The sequence below is a fragment of the Panthera uncia genome, assembly GCF_023721935.1.
Source record: "Panthera uncia isolate 11264 chromosome B3 unlocalized genomic scaffold, Puncia_PCG_1.0 HiC_scaffold_1, whole genome shotgun sequence".
In the NCBI taxonomy this organism is placed as follows: domain Eukaryota; kingdom Metazoa; phylum Chordata; class Mammalia; order Carnivora; family Felidae; genus Panthera; species Panthera uncia.
In genome coordinates, this window is record NW_026057582.1 from 33,820,968 (window position 1) to 33,843,228 (window position 22,261).

General features: G+C 33.8%; 1 protein-coding gene across 2 annotated transcripts in view; it reads right to left on the minus strand.

Moving 5' to 3' along the window:
• GPHN (gephyrin) overlaps nt 1–22,261 on the minus strand; it is a 625,620-nt gene that overhangs the window by 455,999 nt on the left and 147,360 nt on the right. For both annotated transcript variants that reach the window (XM_049611430.1, XM_049611431.1), the window contains exon 2: nt 9,380–9,458. In XM_049611430.1, coding sequence (XP_049467387.1) covers nt 9,380–9,458 — 79 coding nt within the window. The remainder of the gene's footprint in view (nt 1–9,379; nt 9,459–22,261) is intronic.

Genomic DNA, 22,261 nt, shown 5'->3' on the forward strand with positions numbered 1-22,261 from the left:
TCCCACTGAAAAACTCACAGAAGAGGTCATACAGTGGACTCAATTGCCATTATTCCATTGATGCTTTTCCTTTGTAGGTGTTAAATCTCACTCTCAGTCTCACTTTTAGTCTCTATAGTCTCGCTCCTCAGATTTGGCCAACCTAAGTCCAAACCAAGAGAAACAAAAGTTCTGTTCCTCCTCCTCCAAAGCAAAATTGAGGAGAAAAATAGATATACAGATGATAGAAAACTTAATTGTGAGAGAACAATTAAATGGTCAAAAATTATATACCTACAGACCATGCAGAAAAAATATTTTCAAATATTTTAATGTCAGTGCCAAGATGTAGTCATATATTTTATAAATCTTAGAACACAAATTAAAGTCAAATGCCAAGTCAAGTCATTGTGCTACACACCTTAAAATTACAGACTATGTGTCAATTTTCTCTCAATAAAACAGAAAAAAAATTTTAACTGACAACAAAACCAAAACAGTAAAAACTAAAGCTGGAAGTTGAAAGAGCACAATATCTGGTTGTCAGGCGGCCTATCACTATGCAGTTCTATGAGCTGAGATAAATCACAAATCAGTTGAGTTTTGGTTTTTATATGTCTACATTAACAGAATTAAACTTATTGAATATGACTCCATGTAGGAAAGAAAATTTCAAAAGTAGTGTGAACCTAAGGTGATCTCCACTGATTCCATATCTCCTGGTATTCATACTTTTGTGTAATCCCCTCCCCCGCATGGGTGGAACTTGGGACTTCCTTCTAACCAAAAGAATATTGGAAAGGTGACACTATATCACTGTTAGGCAACCTTATTTGGCAAAGATGATGGGAGCTGTGGATGGAAAATAGTCAACACCCAGAAAAAAGCAGAGCATTCAGCCATATAAAACAAGGATGTGAATTCTGCCAACAACCTGAATTAGTTTGGAGCAATTCTTCCCTAGTCAAGCCTCCAAATGAAAATGCAACCCAATCAATTCCTAGGTTACAATCTTTGGAAACCCTGAGGACAGGATCCAGCTAAACTCTGTTCAAAATCCTGACTCATGGTGCTGTGAGATAATAAATGTGTGGGGGTTTTTTTAAGCCAGCAAGTTTGTGGTAATTTATCACACAGCAATATAAAAGTAATATAAGTAGACAGTGCAATCATCCATTTGTTCACTCTGACCATTAATGTCAGATGTGTCGATGTATTCTGGATAAATTAAATACATGGATATCAAAACTTTGTTTTAATCATTAGTTTTAACCTTCTAGACTCTCATTCACTTAACCCAAACTGCATTTCTAAACAGGATAACATACACAGTTTCCATTCTTTCTCATAATCAGTCTTTCCCCTTTCTCTCTCTCTGCCCTCTTTTTCTTTCTTTCTTCTCTTTCTCAGTCCCCTAGTCTCTTCCTGCCTCTCCAACTCCCTACCTTCCTTCTTTCCTTCACTTTTTCTTTTTAAACAAATGCTTCATTTCAAGGATCACCTCTCCTTGAAATACTTCATCACTGTTCCATTAAACTTTTATATGCCTCTATAATGACACTCCTGAGTTAAGATATTATAATGGAATGGTAAATGAGAATCTTTGACTCTTTTCCTTTTTGATTTATAGTGGTGAAATTCTTCTATTTAAGAAAGAAGAAAGTATGAAAAAACAGAAACAACCTGTCACTATTCCACCTGCTGTCTAGCCAGTTGTAACTAAAGTAATAAATTCACCCGAGTCATTTCACATTTGTGCATATGATATAAATAGTTAATAATATCAGCAAATATGGAACTATTATCAATTAATTGAACCATATCCTTTAAAATTATTGCAGATACACTACCAGTATCTAATTGAGATACTTTGTGCAGGTAAACAAAATGTTCTATTTTAAAGAATTAACAATTTTTGACAATGTATACATTCTTCTTTAAATTAACAACTGAAAATGAATACAGTAGATCTCTCTTAGTTTACCTACTCACTTTTTCTGAGAGAAATTTAATTTGAGTATCCCATCATTCTGGCCACAAGTATCTGTCCTATGACTGATCAACCAAGACAGCCTGCAACAGTGACTGGCTGATGTCAAATGACCAAATTAACCAGAGTAACGAGTTCAGAACTCTTCCATGAGATTTTACATTTCAGAGCTGGAAGTAAGGAGACAGCATGGAGCTAGAAGCAAGGAAATTAGAGTAGCAGCCATCTTCCTGGTTTCATGGAGAAAGTCTGACTGTCATAAGTGAGACTAATGCCAAGAAAGACCAGAATAGATGATGGCAGAGGATAAGAAACAAACTCATTTGCACAAACTCCCTCAATCTATTCTTTGGGGTTTCCACACCTGATCTGGTTTCTAGGCTTTCAAGATTCCATGAGAAGTACACTTTAAGCCAATAAAATCCCATTTTCCATTTTAAGCTAGTTTGATTCAGGTTTCTGTACTATAAAAATAAAAGAGCCCACTTATTAAAATGATGCATTATTTCATTTAAAAACTTTAATACTGTATTGGTCACCATACGCCTTAGGTGGCCAACTCAACTCAAATATCGTCCATCCTCAATCATATGGTCCTTGACTACAAAAACAGTGTCTGTTAAACCTAGTTCTGAAGAACTTAATACAAGCATCTACTAGTGCTTTTCTATTAAATTCTAAAACAAATAAATCCACACAAAATATACATTCTCAGGAATGTATGGAAGGACAGAAATGAGAGAAAGTCTTCTAAAAGGAAAGTAAAATCCAAAGTCTTTGGATGTGCAGTTCTGACATAGAACATAGTACTATAATACTATAGTACCAACCTAAATTAACTTGTATTGTTCCAATATATACTGTATAAACCAATAAATAGATAACCCAAAAAAGAACCTGATTAAAAATGATAAAAACTTACATTTAGAGGTAATATTACAAAGACAACTTTGGTAGCTGTCTTAGATTTAGCAGAACTGTTGGAAGCAGAACAAAATGAATGATCAATAATGTTTAAACAGCTGCCATTAAAAAATCCATCTTCATGTCAAATCAATTTATCATCAGAGAAACAAAGGATAACATTATAAAGATTCTTGTATTTTGTTTAATAAAATTAAAGGTCTCAAAGACACTCTAAAACTTAAATTTAGCAAATAGACCATAAAAAACATTAACTAAATTCATTTATCTGAACATGCGGTATGAGAATGTACAGCTCTATGGAAAATAACCACTTCAAAAACTACTGTTTATCCTCTGCTGACTGGCATTTTTAAGAAATTCAGTTCACCATAGCAACCTGTCTTAACACCAGCAGATAAGTACAGGCTATATTTAGATATGATTGCTTTCCAGACGGCAATCCTGCTTTTCCTTCACATTTAATGCCATGATCCAAAGGACCAAAATATCACTCAGTCAGATTGTAGTGTGAAGTCAAACATACTCAGGGGGATAAAGTTATGTTTCAGAACCATGAAAAGACGTTTTCACCTGGTGGTAAGATTTGTAAAGAAGTACATTAAAATAAATAAAATTTTCATGTCTAAGGAATTTATAATCAGATACAACTATTTTATTCAATTTTATCTATGAAATGCCATCATTAACCACTAATAATCTATAATATCAAAATACATTTTTACTAGCACATTGTTATTATTTTTTAATTAGTATACTGCATTTCCAATCTGGTATCATTTAACTAAAAAAAAATTTTTTTTTTTTTACATAAAAGTAATCCTTACAGATGAGGTGTAACAGGAATTGCAGTAATACAAGGCAAGTGATACAATACAAAATAAGGGAAATGAATTCATTAAAATGCTATTGTTATGAAATTACATATTTACACTTTATAATCTTCATTATGATAATGAAAGGAAGTAAAATAGTTTTATACAGTTTACTGCACAATATACCAGAGTATCACAACAAACATTTTTCTTTAATGTCTAAATGAGTTACACTGAAATCATTAAAAAGACAAAATGTAAAGGAATGAAGTTCAATTAAAAATACCAAGAACAGGGGCACCTGGGTGGCTCAGTCGGTTGAGCATCCGACTTCAGCGCAGGTCATGATCTCACAGTTTGTGGGTTCGAGCCTCGCATCAGGCTCTGTGCTGACAGCTTGCTCAGAGCCTGCAGCCTGCTTCAGATTCTGTGTCTCCTTCTCTCTCTCTGCCCTTCTCCCACTCATGCTCTCTGTCTCTCAAAAATAAATAAATGTTAAAAAAAAAAATTTTAAAAATACCAAGAACATATCACCTCACACCCATTAGGATGGTACTATCAACAACAACAACAAAACAGAACAAACAGAAAATAATGGGTGTTGGTGAGGAAGTAGAGAAATTGGAACCCTTGTACACTGTTGGTGAGAATATAAAATGGTGCAGTCGCTATGGAAAAAAACAGTATGGCAGTTCTTCAAAAATTAAACACAGAATTACCATATGATACAGCAACTCTGCTCCTGGGTATACAACCAAAGAATTGAAAGCAGAATCTTAAAGAGATAATTTGCACATCTATGTTCATAGCAGTATTATCCACAATAAACAAAAGATAGAAGCAACCCTGTGTTCACTGATGGATGAACATGAACAAAATGTGGTGTACATATATCCAATGGAATATTATTCTTCCTTAAAAAGGAAGGAAACTCTGACACATGCTACAACATGGTAGAATTCCCTTGGGATTATTATGTCAAGTGAAATAAGCCAGTCACAAAAAGACAAATATTGCATGATTCCACTTATATGAGATTTCTACAATAGTCAAAATCATAGGAACAGAAAGTACAACATGAGTTGCCAGAGGCTGGGGGTTGGGGGGATGGGGAGTTATTGTTTAATGGTAGTATAGAGTTGCAGTTCTGAAGGATGAAAAACTTCTAGGATTGGTTGTATAACAGTGTGTATATATTTAACATTACTGACCTTTACATTTAAAATTGGTTGGGATGGTAAATATTATGTTTATTTCGTGACAATTAAAAGAAATAACCTAGAACATTGATAAGAAAAGGTATTTATTCATTCATAATATAATTTACCCAGAATTCAGAATTAAGGTCTATTCTACTGAATCATCCTTTTTTATTAATCATAAGAGATTATAAATTGGTAATATCTTTTTTTCAAAATCTTGGTATTACTGAAACAATTGAAAATATACTCTGAGTACCTTAAAGAAAAAAAAAAAAAACCCAAAGACTGACATATTTGTCATGTTGTGCAAAATTCTCAAAGAATATAAACTTTCCCTATTTGTAAGGAAAATTATTACTATCCTACATTATGAATCATATTTATAGTGTCACGAGATGGCCAATTCTGCTATGAATTAAACAACTGTTCCTATAATTACCTTACATAACACACATAGGATGGTCCTAAATTTTTAAAAGCTTCTTCAAATTAAATAAAACAACACATACCCACCATACCCACAAACATAATCACCATCAACACAATGAATTTACAAACAGATGTCCAATTCTGTTAGCCCTTTTCATTCTTAAGTTATTTTTCCTCTTTTGATTCTTAAACAGCTTTAATAATTTCTATAAATGAATCTGAGTTCAAATAATTATTTGTGTTAAATAGATTATAATTAAGTAATAGGAAATCTAAGGTATAAATATGGTAATATGTTTTATCTTTCATCTTCAGCACATAGTCAATAGAGATTTAAAAGTATTTTTGAGTTACCTCTATAAAGAATACAACTAAACATAACTTAAAGAACATTATATGCAGTGTTTCATTTGCATGTAATGTCATATCTCTAGCATAGATTGCAAGTAGCATAAATGATTTTTTATAATGTAAATAGCATGCATCCCTCCACTTGAAACAAAAATTAATTATATCATGCTAAGAATAACTTCTTATATATATTAAAAGTATATCACATTGGATATGTTTCTAATATGTTGAAACGTCAACTTAAATTTGACAATGCTTTTCAATGTGCCATTGAGAGACCCCAACTAAAACAAGAGGTCTTATAACACAACTCAATACATTATACACACAGAGTTAAGAAATCCATCTTAAAACACCTATAATCCTAAATATAAGATGAGCTATTAAAACAGTTAAATTGTTTATTTCAAAATTCGACATGCAGGAAAGTTACTACTTCAAACAAATACTTAAACACATTCATTAGAAAAGAATGTCAAGTTCTTCTACTTGGTCTTATATTTAACCCCTGCAAGACTGATAGAAACAAATATTCCCAGAATAACTATCAAAAAGAGAATTTCTCAAGTATCCATCCCCTTTACTTCAATTTTGCCAAAAGTTACATTCTGTTCTCATTATTAAAGCAGATCAGAAGTTAGTAGTAAGTCCAGAAAGTTTTTCTTAGGGATTCACAACCTTCTCAACTTTTTTTCCCAGAGCATCCCACCATCATGTTCTTGTATACATAGCTCACTCAGTTCATTCAAGTCCAATAACTAGTTTTACTATACAATGGAAGCAAAATCTTGGGGAGTGTATTATACACAGCCTAGATAAATTACAGAGGACCTATCAAATTATTCCACTGCCCTGACACAGATTTGAAAGTATGATTTAGCATACTTTCATACTTTGAAAGTACTTCATACTTTGTCACTTCCTTTTCTGCCTTTTCATTCTCCTCTGAAGCAGTAAACCCTTAAAACTTCACTCATCCATTTATAGACACACACACACACACACACACACACACACACACACACACACTTGATTTGATTTGATATTTGTGCTTTGTCCACAGAAATTCCATACTTGCTCATTTATCCAATTACGACAAACTACATACTGCTCCATGTGTCAATATTAACCAGACACTTCAGCTTAATTTTTCCTTCTTTCTTTCTTCTGTTTTCCTTATAACAGCCTTAGTGATTGGAAGACTTAATTATTCTTTGCACATCACCTACTTTCAGCATCAGCAGCTCAAGTAGGTAAGTCATAAGTCTACCAAATAGGTAAATACATAAAGCACTCATTAAATACACATATCATACTGTAATATTTTTTATTTGGAGCATTTATTAAAATCACGTATGTATGCAATTTTAACAAACCTTATACTAGTGTGGAGGTCTCATCAAACTATTTTTATAAGGAGGAGGTTTTGTAAAAACATTTCCAACATATTTTCAACTCAATGATGCAACATAAACAATTCAACTTCTATAGAACTATGTAGTGTACATGAATCAATGAACAAATAGTAAAGACTTCTGTCAGGAGTTTAGGACAGAAGAGAAGTAAATGGCTTTAACAAAAAGAAAAATCCTTACCCATGAGGTATCTATTAAGTGAATACTGCTATAGAATGATAACTCAGAATAAAATATTTCCCATAGTAACAACTGAAAAAAATACATCATTTTTCTACACAGGACACTTCCTTCCTTAAAGAGCTTTGCTAAGGAACAAATATGTCTCTAAAATATGAATTGACTCATTAATAGTACATTTTGACAATTCTTCATAAAAAAAGTTCTTTCCAAATCCAAGTGGCAAAGGCAAGAACAAATTCTCACTAAATTCTTACATTCAAGACTAATGCCAAGTTAAAAGAATGATGCTAAATTAAGATATATGCTATTTAAAACCAGAGACTTAGAATAATTTTGTTCAGCCCATACAGTAGTAATCTGAGATAAATTCTTCTAAGAATACTAAGATTGAACGTAAAATTTAGTGCATGATGAATATCATTCTGTACTCTGGGAAGAAGTATCAAATTCTCTCAGAATGCTATAACTCATTGTTATAATCAATTATTCAAGTATAATTCTCCATGGCTTTTATATTATTGAAGTCTACAGGAACACATCTTTTCCACAAAGACTACATTACACAAATGCTACTACTGTGACCAAAAATATGCCTTACAAATAGTACAATAATGGAACAATTTAAATTATTCATTCAAATGGATGAAATCTTTCAGAAAAATTATAAAGTTTCCTCCCATATCCATATGGAAAACAGAACTCTTCATGCAAATAAACGTTATCAACATTAATTTACTCAGAATATTTACAGCCACATAAAATAGTTATATTCTTGATTAAATATTTATAGACTGAAAGGACAAATGTCAGTCTTCACTGGAATAAAAATCATGGAGAAAGAATACGGATTCCTTTTGAGTAAGGAAAAGAGAAACAGAATAATAGGAAACAACTGAGAGACTTGAGTCTGGAAACTCATTTGTAAATTCATTACATTATAAACTTCAAGATTCAGTCATTTTCAAGATTCTGTGTCTTATGACTGTATTTTTTTAAATAACTGGAAAATCATTAAAGAATCAATATCCTTCAGATTCAACACATGCTTGTGTTTCATTCATCACAAAATACTCAATGAATTACTAGTAAAACTTGTGGGAATATAGATTATATGTGATGTGAATGACTGATTTCCTGTTACAATATATTTTACTGAATGCATTACACATCATTAAAAAAAGCACCTGCCAGCATTCCATTTTCTTTTCTCTATTGCCAAAGGCTTAACTAGTCTTTATTTTTTTTAAATAAAAGGTGATCTTATCCAGAGGTAAGATCATCTAGGTATGTTCATACAGAAGATAATATGCATATTTTATAGTAAATATAAAATTACAAAAATTCATAAAAAATAGACACTAGTAAGAACATTAAAAATTGAAACCTATAAAACTCTTCAAAAATTATTTCCTTATAAAGCTTTCTAATATAAAATATTATAAATATATTCTAAATATTCAAATATATTATTTATAAATAATTATTTTATATTTTTAATTGTTCTTACAAGTATTATAAATGATTATGAACTTAAAATTAATGTGACCAAATTCAATTGCACCTTCTCCAGCAAATAAATTACGCATCATTTCCCTGCTCAGTAGCTACTGCCACACTGGCAAGATATGATCAACCGTTAGTAAGACTCCTTGAAAGTCCACTGTTAATCATAATGCTATGTCTTCTTCTACTACCTATTTCTAAAAAGAAACTATTCTATATCTTCACTTCTACTGAAACTATTGGATGTACTCCACTATATGTAACTCAAATTGTTAGAAAAGAAAAAGTTGGTGTGCCTGGGTAGCTCAGTTGGTTAAGCATCTGACTCTTGATTTCAGCTCAGGTCATAATCTCACAACTTGTGAGACAGCCCTGCAATGATCTGTCAGTGCAGAGACTGCTTGGGATTCTCTCTCTCCCTCTCTCTGCCCCTCTCTTACTCTCAAAATAAATAAATAAACTTTAAAAAAAAAAAGAAAAGAAAAACTACTCAACCTCAAATCAGTTCTTAGTTGCAGTTCTTTTGAAAAAAGTCACACCAACCATGAAGTTTTCAATTATGCTTAGTAATGAAAACCAAATACTCACAAAGAAGGATCTTGTACGAGATCTTTGAGATTTATCCCACTGCGATCTTCTGCAAGATTCCTGAAGCAACTATCACTCACTAAACAAGAGAGGGAGAGAGAAAAAGAAAATTAATTTTTGTTTACATTTTATTTCAATTACTACTGACAAAATGGAATTTTAAATTAAAACTGGCTCTCTGGATGGCATTTTTCCAAACAGTAATGTTGATCAATTTCTGGACCTAGTAGATTTTGCAACAAATATTAATATTCAATAACAAACCAATAATCTAAGCATACAAACTTTATATAAATATAACACATACAGCTAGGGCCAGTCTGGAAAACAGTATGGAGATTCCTCAAAAAATTAAACATAGAATTACCTTATGACCCAGCAATTACCCTACTAGGCATTTATCCAAAGAATACAAAAGTGCTGATTCAAGGGGCACATGCACCTCAACGTTTATAGAAGCACTATCAACAATAGCCAAATTATGGAAAGAACCCAAATGTCCATCAACTAACAAATGGATAAAAATGTTTTATATATATGTGGGTGTATACACACACACACACACAAACACACACACACAAATGAAATATTACTCAGCAATCAAAGAAAATGAAATCTTGCCATTTGCAACAACATGGATGGAACTGGAGTATATATTGAGTGGAATAAGTCAGAGAAAGATAAATATCATATGATTTCACTCATATGTGGAATTTAAGAAACAAAACAGATGAACACAGAAGGGAAGGAAAAATAAGATAAAAACAGAGAGGCAAATCATAAACTCTTAAATACAGAGAACAAACTGAGGGTTGCTGGTGGGGTGTTAGGTGGGGGGATGGGCTAAATGGATGATGGGCAATAAAGAGGGCACTTGTTGAGATGAGCACTGGGTGTTCTATGTAAGTGATGAATCACTAAATTCTACTCCAGAAATCATTATTACACTGTATTTTAACTAACTGGGGTTTAAAAAAAATTTAAAAATTAAAATAATAAAAAAATACAACACAGAAAAGACTAAACACATAGGTCTAAATTTTGTTCTTACTTTTATAAGACTAAATTACCAGCATATAGTGGCAAATCACTGATTCCACAATAACTAGGGGGAAAAAAGGTAAGTTGTCCCTCCAAGTTATATTTTTAAAGATATTAGACAACAATGTGAACTAATAAGGATAAATGAGGAGAAAAGTGGTATCACTTCTTAGGTGAGTCAAGCTTCCTAATTATTTTCATTTCTAGGAAGATTTGCCACTTATAACCTAAGAGTCAGAAAGAGGAACACTACTAGGGAAAAGAGAAACCAGCATAGTTGTTGATGGTTCATAGGCTGGCATGACAGACTGAAATCCATTGGAACTCTAAAACATAGACAGTTTTCTGCTGGAGATTTGCTGAGAGCCAGGACTGCACAAGATGACTTGGAATGAGGAGGAAAAAATGGGTCAGAGGGCAGATAATGTTTTCTATAGTACTGTGGTGATTAGGAGTCAAAGTCATATTACAGTAGGTGGAGCCTACCACTTCAGATCTCCCCTAAGAATAATTTACTCTCAACCACAAGCAAGGTAGGAGATGGGATGTGGGGAGGGGGTGAAAAGGGGACAGAACTCAAAAGATAAAGTAAAATTTCTCATAATTTCACAGTACTTAAGTACAAAGTCACATCGGAAATATGGCACACAACAGGTTTTGCCCTTAAAGACATTTAAAACCCGAGGTAGACTAAGTATATATCTAAAGTTTTCACTCTATCCATCTCAATTTGAAGTTGAGTTAAAGTGATTGGCACTTAACACTAAATAACATTTACATTAATTTCTATGATCTTATAATAAATAGTATTTGGTATATTACAGAAATTACAAAATGTGACCAATAACAAAAAGAAAAAATTATATGTGTGTGTGTGTCTGTGTGTGTGTGTCTACAGTGACACACAGATGATACAGAATCAGAAGATAAGGACTTTACAAAAACTTAAACTTTCAAAAAAACCTATTTAACAGAAGTTGAAGATACGGAAAAATATTCACACTTGATGAAAGAAGTAAAATTTCAGCAAAGAATTAAAATCTATGAAAAAGAATTAAATAGTAATTTTAGAATTGAAAAACACAATATCTGAAATTAAGAAATCAGTGGTTGAGCTGACTCAACACAGAAAACACGGGATTTGTGAACATGAAGAGATCAGTAGAAAATATCCAAACAGAAGCAATGGGGGGAGGGGGAACGTGAAAAGATCAGAGGAAAAGAAACATGTGGAAATCAAACAGCCCAATGTAATTGTAGTTGAGTATATGACTCCAGCTTTGGTTGCGAGAATAGGGCAAAGCAATATTTTCAGAAAACAGCTGAGAATATTCCAAAACTGATACAACACACTAATTCACTGACTCAGGAGGAACATCAAACCCCACGTTGGAAAAAGTAAAATAACACAACACCCAGCAGTCAAACTACTGAAAATAAAAGATGGTAAGAAAATCTTAAAAACAGCCAAGAGGAGAGAAAGGACCCATCACTTTCAAAGGAAAAAACAATAAACCTTACAGCTGATTATTCAACATAAACTATGGAATCCAGAAGACAATGGAAAGATATTAATATCCTGAGGGAAAACTGGAAATCTAAAAGTATATACCTTAATAAAATATCCATCCCCAAATTAAAGGCAAAATAAAACTTTACTTATATTTTTGTATTTGTAGCATAAATATTAAGTATTATTTTCTATTTCAATTTAACAATTTTATTATATATAACTTAGTCATTTCTAACCTACAGAAGGATCAAAGATAATATGACATTCGCTTGATTCCTTTCAAAGATTCAGTACCTAATATTTTATTTGGATTTTATATTCCCTTTTTTATAAGTCCCTGAAAATTATACATATGTATCTCTCTCTGAATTTAATGATAATACCTATAAACATTGATGCTTTAAAAATATTTGAAGTTGAAAAAAGTTTGGATTTTTTTATTAAATCCAAAAAGATATTCCCCACTTTTTTTTCTGCCACGAGTGAAATGATTTTCATTAATATATAATTTTCATTCCATATTTAACAGACACTGATCTCAACCTGTTGATTTACAAATTTCCTTTTTGTAATTTTAATACAAATGCTCTTTATTACACCATTGCCTGAATAGAGCCAAAGGAAAAAAATAAAATGTTGACACAGTGTAAAGAAAGTGGTTTCCTGCTGAGCTGAACTAAAATTGAAGCCATAATATATCATAAAATTTGTTCTCATAAAGTTTCTTGCCTAATTTGGCAAATATGAGAGCTTATTTATAAACTTCAAGAGCCTGAAAGTTTTGGAGGCTTAATTAAAATGGAATAAACCTTTGCTCCTTTAAAGGCTTGCTAGTCAGCTACCTGTGAAATGAGTTTTTGCTAAAGGGACTTTTCTAAAATTCATGTCCCATCCAAATTTTAAGTTAAAAACAGAGGAAGAAACCTAAAATAGTCTGTTAACAAAAATTCTAAAACTTTAGGTGCCGAACAACGTATATCATATTTAAAGTTTTATTTTTTACCAACACAACAAATTTTGTTTTTTTAATTGTAAATAAGAATATAGTACTTTTTAAGAAGAAAATGAACATGATTTTTTTGTATGTAAACACATTAAAATCAATCATTTTGGATCACCATAATTTACTCTTTCTTTTCCCACAGTATATGATTACAGGAACTACTACACTCTTCATTCCACAGACTAATAAAATGTTTTCAACATGTCATCACAAATATCAGATAAAATGGAAGAAATTATAATAGAAACGTGGTCAAACTTTATGGTACTAACATGAAAATTATAAACTTGAACTTCAATCTGTTTTAAATTGATACAATAATTAACTTGGAAGGACACAAAGAAAAATTAGAAATACTCGTAAAATTGGAGCGCCTGGGAAATCAACTCTTGATTTTGGCTCAGGTCATGATCTTGCAGTTCTAGCTCCACATTGGGCTCTGTGCTGTCAGTGCAGATTCTGCTTGGGATTCTCTGTGTTCCTCTCTCTCTCTCTGCCCCTCCTCTGCTCACTCACTCTCTCTCTCTCTCTCTCTCTCTCTCAAAATAAACATTTTTTTTAAAGAAAGAAATATTTGTAAAATGGACTCTAGCAGAGTTCTTGTCCAATCATATGCATTTTTCCCTGAAAATGTTAAACTTTTAGATCTATAATCAAGAAAATAATTGGTACTTGTTATATGTTAAGAATTTCATATTTATTATTTCACTTAATCTTCTTTATCATCCAGTGATAAGCCTATCTGTGTTACTATTTTACAGATGAAGATAGTGAAGCATGGGGAGATTAAACATCCTATCAATCATATAGCTAATAAATAGAAGTACTGGGAAAATCTAGATGCTGTAACTCTAGACCTTCTACTCTTAACCACTATACCATATAGAGACCATAGTTCTTGCCAATCACTCACATATTCTGGATTCTCCTACATTTCCATAACTTCAAAACACATAAAGTTATACAACTAAAATTCATTATAAGACACTAAATTTCAACCCAAAGCATTAAAGAATTACGGCTTTTAAAGTAGAATAAAACATTACGGATCATCTAGTTAAGTGGTTAGTTAACCACGTGTCATATCTCATGGGTTTTATGGAGGTATCTCAGATCAAGGACATCCATTTCCACTTTAAGCTAAAGAGCTGTATTTATATTTTAAAAAAATGCTGAAGAAATTTTTATAGAGGCTGAAACACATACATACACACACCTCAGAAGAGTATTAGTTCTACTCATCAGTATTTTATAGGTGAGAATCACAGTTTGCCTACGGCCAGCAAGAGTCAGCATTCAAACTCAGTATATACTTAGAAATATTTATGAAATGGATCCTAACGAGGTTCTTGGCTAATTATAAATGCGTTATTTTTGTATATAGTCATTTTTTTATGATTTACAATCAAAGTAATAGTTGACATTATGTGCTGAACACTTCATGTTCATTTTCCTACTTACAAGTATTATGTATAATCAATATGATCTTTGATAAAATCTTTATAATGTATTTTCTGAGTCCTACTATTATGGATTATTCCATCTGATTACTAGAAGCTATAGTGTGAAAGATCTAGTCATTTCTTTCTTTCAGGATGACATTTATATTCTATCTTGTTCTCGTCAGGAAGAATTTTCCTATAACAAAAGTATTTCTATCACCAAAAATTCTTGTTTAAAATACAGCTTGGTAAGAATTCAGTATTTATTTAACCTATTGTATTGGCCATGTTTAAGAATGTGAAAATAAGGTACCACTTGAAAATTGCTAAGTTGACAGTAAAAACAGATCCAATTTAAAACTCATTCATTCCATAGTTTCAAAATACCCAAGTGAAATAAAATCCCAAAGAAATGGCTCTGTGAAAACAACTGAAAATTAAAATAAAATGTAAGTTTATACTATCTAGAGATTCTAATTAATTTATTCAAAGTTAGACTGAACAAATTCAACAATAGTTTACAATCACAGAATAAGATAAAGATATTGATATAAGTGCTTCAAAAAATAAATACTTGAGTATCAAAAACTTAAGATCTGGTTCTTGGAAACACCACATACCTTTCTAAAAATTGTCCCCTTCTATGATCATAGTGTGAAAGTTAATGTTTAGTGGAAAACGTCAATATGTTATGATTTTAAAATACCACCAAAAATTCAGCATGTTGTTTATTCGAAACATATGTAATTAACAGCTGACATAAGAAAAATGAGACTGCATAAATCTTAGTCACATTTTTCTTTTTTTTTTTTTAATTTTTTTAACATTTATTTATTTTTGAGAGAGAGAGAGACAGACAGAGCGTGAGTGGGAGAGGGGCAGAGCGAGAGGGAGACACAGAATTTGAAGCAGGCTCCAGGCTCCGAGCTGTCAGCACAGAGCCTTACATGGGTCTCAAACCCACGAACCGTGAGATCATGACCTGACCTGAAGCTGAACTCCAGCACTTAACCAATTGAGCCACCCAGATGCCCCATATTTTTCAAGATAAATCTATTTTGTTTTAGTTATTAAGGTGAAATTCATATAATACAAAATTAACTATTTATTTTTCAAAATTAACCATTTTAAAGTGTAACGTTCAGTGACATTTAGTACATTCACAATGTTTTGCAACCACTACCTCTATTTCCAAAATCATTTTCATCATCCTAAGAGAAAACCTGCTACCCATTAAGCAGCAAGTCCCTATTCCTCCCTTCCCCTAATCCCTGGCAACCACCAATCTACTTTCTATCCCTGTGGATTTAATTATTCTGGATATTTCATACAAATGGAAGCATATGTGATTTTTTTTGTGTCTAGGTTATTTCATGTAGCATAATATTTTCAAGCTTCACCTATGCTGTAGCATGTTGCATTACTTCATTCCTCTGAATGGTTAGATAATATTCCATTGGCTGGATAATATTCCACCTACTTCCATGATATGTAAGTACCACTTTTGTCTATCCAATCACCCTTTTGGCCATTTGGGCTGATTCCACTTTTTGGCTATTGTGACTAGTGCTGAATGAGCATGTATATACAAGTACTTATTTTGCACTTGTTTTCAATTTTGGGGGGTATATATCAAGAAACTGAATTGCTGATCAGATGATAATTTCATGTTTAATTTGTTTGAAGAACTATAAAATTGTTTTCCAAAGCACTTGCACCATTTTACATTCCACCAGCAATGTAAGAGGGTCCCATTTCACCACCAGCCATTACGGTCATTTTAACTCAGTCATAACAGTGGGGTGTAAAGTATCATCTCATTGTGGTTGTGATTACATTTTCCTAATGATAAATGGTGTTGAGCATCTTTCCATGTGCTAATGGCTATTTGTATATCTTCTTGGGAAAAATGTCTATTCAAGCCCTTTGTATACTTTTAAATTCAGTGGTTGATCTTTCTGTTGTTGACTTGTAAGATGTATTTATATACTCTGGATACTAGACCCTTATCACATGTATGATTTGCAAGTTTTTTATCCCATTCTGTGGGTTGTCATTATGTCCTCTTGATAGTGTCCTTGAATGTACAAAAGTTTTCAATTTTGATGAATTTCAATTTGTCTATTTTTTATTTGGTGTCATATTTAAGAAACCATTACCAAATCCACGATCATGAGGAATTTCCCATATGCTTTCTTGTTAAGTATTTTATACTTTCAACTCTTTAGGTCTTTTATCCATTTTGGGCTAATGTTTGTACATTGTGTGAGGGTAAGAGTCTGACTTCTTTCTTTGACAAACAAGTGTTTACCTAGTTGTTCAAGTACCATTTGTTCAAGAGGCAGTTCTTTCCCTATTGAATGATATTGGCTCTCTTTGAAAAATCAATTACCTATACACATATGGGCTATTCTGGAGTACATTATATTTTTTTGATCTATTTGTCTACTCTTATGCCGATATCACACTGTTCTGATTACTATGGTTTGTAGTGAGTTATTAAATTGGGAGCTGTGAGTTCACCAACTTTGTTTTTTCTTTTTCAAGATATTTTTGGTGACTCATAATTCCTTTCAATTCTATATGAATATTAGTATTCTGATCCATATTTTACACCAAATTCTGATCCTTATTTTAAGCAGACTCATTTCAAAACAGATTTTCCTATAACCAATTATCTATCCTGAGACACTACTCTAAATTTTCTTCCATGCCTAAGTCCTATGATTTCCTACCCACTAAAATTTCCCTGAATTCTTCTTAAAAAAAAAAAAAAAAAAAAAAGGTAAACTAAGCACAAAGTACTATTACCAAACAAACTGAATGATGTAAATGAACAACAAACTACAATAAATAATAGTGATTGAATTTTGGTAATTTTCTTAATGTATTCAACCCAAAATTATAAGCCAAAACAATGTTTTGCAAAAGATATTATACTATAATCATTTCACAACTATCATTTCTTTAATTTTAAATAATTTTGGGGCACCTGGGTGGCTCAGTCGGTTAAGCATCTGACTTCGGCTCAGGTCATGATTTCACAGTTGGTGGGTTCGAGCCCCAGGGTCAGGGTCTGTGCTGACAGCTCAAAGCCTGGAACCTGTTTCAGATTCTGTGTTTTCCTCTCTCCCTGCCCCCCCCCCACCCCCATGCTTGTGCTCTATCTCTCTCTCAAAAATAAATAAACACTGGGAGAGGGACCAACATGGTGGAGAAGTAGGGAGATCGGTACTTCCCACATCTCTCAAACAAAGAAGGGCTGAAGCCAAAGGACTTTGAACCCAGAGTCTGAGAGGAAAAGACACTGAGTCTACCAGGGAGAAACTGGGACAACCTGATGGGCCATAGGTGGGTGGTTGCAAACTGGGGAAAATAAAATGGGCAACATAGACATGGAGGGGAGGAATCCCCTTCTGCAGAGAGACAAAGGGAAGAGAAAGAGCAGCTGGGGAAGTGTAGGCCTATATCTGGACAGCAGAAAAAAACTTCGGACCAGGACGGAGAGGGGTCCCATCTCTAACTACAGGTTAGAGGATTTCTAACTGCAGATCCCATTGTCGAACTGGGGCAAGCTGTCCTGTGCACACCTGGGGAGGAGGGGACCAAACTCTGGGTTTGGTGGTAGATCAGGGGCGCAGTCCACAGCAGGAACTGGTCCCCTCCCCAGTTAGTACTGTGGCATAGGACAAAACCAGCAGGGACTACATATCGGGAGGTGCTTCCCAAGTACCCGGACTCATGGAGCGGGAGTTAAGGAGTCGGGGGAGTGAGACAGCTTCATCTGCGCCACGACACAGTGAGGATGGCTCCAAAGGAGTGATCTGGCCCAACGGGTAATGGAGAAGTTACTGAGGGGTGGCCATTTTCCTCCTCACCACCACCAAGGTGGGGCCTCAGGGATTGGTCCATGGGACCCACAGTGGAGGCGAGACCAGCCTATACCAAACCACGCCCCTCAGTCCTGGGTAACTGCATGTCTTCTGGAGCGGGATAGACAATGCCGAAACAGACCCCTCCTCCAGACCAGCACTGATGAATTGCCTGGATTAATTCTAGGACAATTCTTGTTATATAGATATATTGTCCATTCCATTTTGCTTCTTAACTCTCCCTCCACTAGGCTGGTTACTCTGGTTATTGGTTTGTTTCAACAGACACATTTAATCCATTCTCTTGATACATGCTCTACACCTCCTTCTTTATATTCCTTTCTCTCTCTCTTTGGAATAATCAAGCAGTATAGTTTCTCTCAGTAACTTTATCTAAATTTCTTTTTCCCTTCCTTATTTTCCTTTCTCTCTCTCTCTCTCTCTCTCTCTCTCTCTCTTGATTAAGCCTTTTAGTCTCTCTGCCTGGTCAATGTTTATTTTTTCTTTTTCTCCACCCTTGTCATTTCTCTTTGTATGTGCTCTTCCATCAGCACCACATCCACCCTGTTCTTTGCTTCTAGCTGGTGTTTCTGATTTTTTTGCTTTTGGATTGTTTTTAGCTTTTAGTTTTTTTGTTTTTGTTTATTTGTTTGTGTGTTTGCATGTTTTTGTTTCCTGTTTGTCTGTTTTCCTTTCCAGAGCTACTTCAAGGAACAAATCAAAGCACACCCGGTGGAAGGTCCAAAACATAACTATGAGTAGGGAAATAAAATAACCAAAGTCACAATGACAGCAAATAACACTTTCCAAAAAACACCTCCTGAAGGGCCAGGCCATGGACAGTATATGAGCCCCCTTTATAAATATAGCAGTGCTCACAGGTGCAGAGCACATAACAAGCTTTAAAAATTCAAAATGGACAGAAAACTAGCCAAAATGATGAAACAGAAGAATTCTCCTCAAAAGAAATATCAGGAAGAAGTAACAGCTAAAGAATTGATCGAAATAGATATAAGCAACATAACTGAACAAGAACTTAGAATAACAGTCATAAAATTAATCACTGGGCTTGAAAAATGCATAGAAGACAGCAGAGAATCTATTGCTACAGACATCAAGGGACTAAAACATAGTCGTGATGAATGTAAAAATGCTATAAATGAGGTGCAAATAAAATGGAGGCAGCCACAGTGTGGACTGAAGAGACAGAGGAGAAAATAAATGAATTGGAAGATGAAATTATGGAAAAAGGGGAAGCTGAGAAAGATTTTAAAAAATCCAGGATCGGGGCGCCTGGGTGGCGCAGTCGGTTAAGCGTCCGACTTCAGCCAGGTCACGATCTCGCGGTCTGTGAGTTCGAGCCCCGCGTCAGGCTCTGGGCTGATGGCTCGGAGCCTGGAGCCTGTTTCCGATTCTGTGTCTCCCTCTCTCTCTGCCCCTCCCCCGTTCATGCTCTGTCTCTCTCTGTCCCAAAAATAAATAAAAAACGTTGGGAAAAAAAAAATTAAAAAAAAAAAATCCAGGATCATGAGGGGAGAATTAGAGAACTAAGTGATTCAAGCAAACTGAACAATATCCATATATATATTGGATTTCCAGAAGAAGAAGAGAGCGAGAGAAAGGGGCTGAAGGTATACTTGAACAAATCATAGCTGAGAACTTTCCCAATCTAGGGAAAGAAACAGTCACTGAAATCCAAGAGGCACAGAGAACTCCCTTCAACATAACTAGAATCGATATTCTGCATGACATATCATAGTGAAAATGGCAAAATACAAGGATAAAGAGAGAATTCTGAAAGCAGCTAGGGAAAAACGGGCCTTAACAAAGGTAGAAACAAAAGGGTAGCAGCAGACCTATCTACTGAAACTTGGCAGGCCAGAAAGGAAAGGCAGGAAATCTTCAATGCGATGAACAGGAAAAATATGCAGCCAAGAATCCTTTAACTGGCAAGCCTGTCATTCAGAATAGAAGGAGAAATGAAGGTTTTCCCAAACAAACAAAAACTGAAGAAATTCATTACCACTAAACCAGCACTACAAGAGATCCCAAAGGGGACTCTGTCAGTGAAATGTTCCAAGGACCACAAAGTACCAGAGACATCACTGCAAGCATGAAACCTACAGATAACACAATGACTCTAAACCCATCTTTCAATAATAACACTGAATATAAATGGACTAACTGTTCCAATCAAAAGACATAGGGTATCACAATGAATAAAAAACAAACAAACAAACAAAAAAACCAAGATCCATCTATTTACTGTCTACAGGAGACTCATTTTAGACCTGTGGACACCTTCAGATTGAAAGTGAGGGGATGGAGAACTGGCTATCATGCTACTGGAAGTCAAAAGAAAGCTGGTGTAGCCAAACTTATACAAACTAGACTTTAAATTAAAGTCTGAATAAGAGATGAAGGAAGGCATTATATGATAATTACAGGGTCTATCCATCAGGAAGAGCTACACAATTATAAATTTCTATGCACTAAATTCGGTAGCACCCAAATATATAAAACAATCACAAACATAAGCAATCTTACTTATAAGAATGTGGTAAGAATGTGGACTTTAATACTCCACTTACAGCAATGGACAAATCATCTAGACAGATAATCGGTAAAGAAACAATGGCCCTGAACAATGCATTGGACCAGATGGACTTGACAGATATATTTAGAGCTCTACATTCCAAAGCAGCAAAATATACTTTCTTCTTGAGTGCACATGGAACATTCTCCAAGATAGATCACATACTGGGCCACAAAACATCCCTCAATAAATATAACAGAATTGAGATCATACCATACACACTTTCAGATCACAATGCTATGAAACTTGAAATCAACCACAGGAAAAAGTCTGGAAAACCTCCAAAAGCATGGAGGTTAAAGAATACCCTACTAAAGAATGAATGAGTCAACCAGGCAATTAGAGAAAAATTTAAAAATATATGGAAACAAATGAAGATGAAAATACAACAATCCAAACCCTTTGGGATGCAGCAAAGGGAATCCTAAGAGGAAAATACATTACAATCCAGGTCTATCTCAAGAAACAAGAAAAATCCCAAATACAAAATCTAATAGCATACCTAAAAGAACTAGAAGTAGAACAGCAAAGACACCCCAAAGCCAGAAGAAGAAGAGAAATAATAAAGGTCAGAGCAGAAATAAACGATATAGAATCCAAAAAAAACAGATTAATGAAACCAAGAGTTGGTTTTTTGAAAAAATAAAATTGATAAACCTCTAGCCAGGCTTCTCAAAAAAAAAAAAAAAAAAAAAAAAAAAAAGAAAGAAAGAGAGAGAGAGGACTCAAATACATAAAATCATGAGTGAAAATGGATTTATTACAACCAATCCCTCAGAAATGCAAGCAATTATCAGGGAATACTATGAAAAATTATATACCAACAAAATGGACAACCTGGAAGAAATGGACAAATTCCTAAACATCCACACACTACCAAAACTCAAATGGGAAGAAACAGAAAATTTAAACAGACCCATAACTAGTGAAGAAATAGTATCAGTTATCAAAAATCTCCCAACAAATAAGAGTCCTGGACCAGAGGACTTCCCTGGAGAATTCTACTGGACGTTTAAAGCAAAGTGAATACTCTTTCTCAAGCTGTTCGAAAAAATAGAAATGAAAGGAAAACTTACAGACTCATTCTATGAAGCTAGCATTACTTTGATTCCCAAACCAGATAGAGACCCACCAAAAAAAGAGAACTACAGGCCAATAACCCTGATGAATATGGATGCAAAAATTATCAACAAGATACTAGCAAATCAAAATCATCAGCATATAAAAAGAATTATTCACCATGATCAAGTGCGATTCATTCCTGGCCTGCAGGGCTGGTTCAATATTCGCAAATCAATCAATATGATTCATTATATTAATAAAAGAAAAGATAAGAACCATATGATCCTGTCAATAGCTGCAGAAAAAGCATTTGACAAAATTCAGCATCCTTTTTCAATAAAAACCCTCAAGAC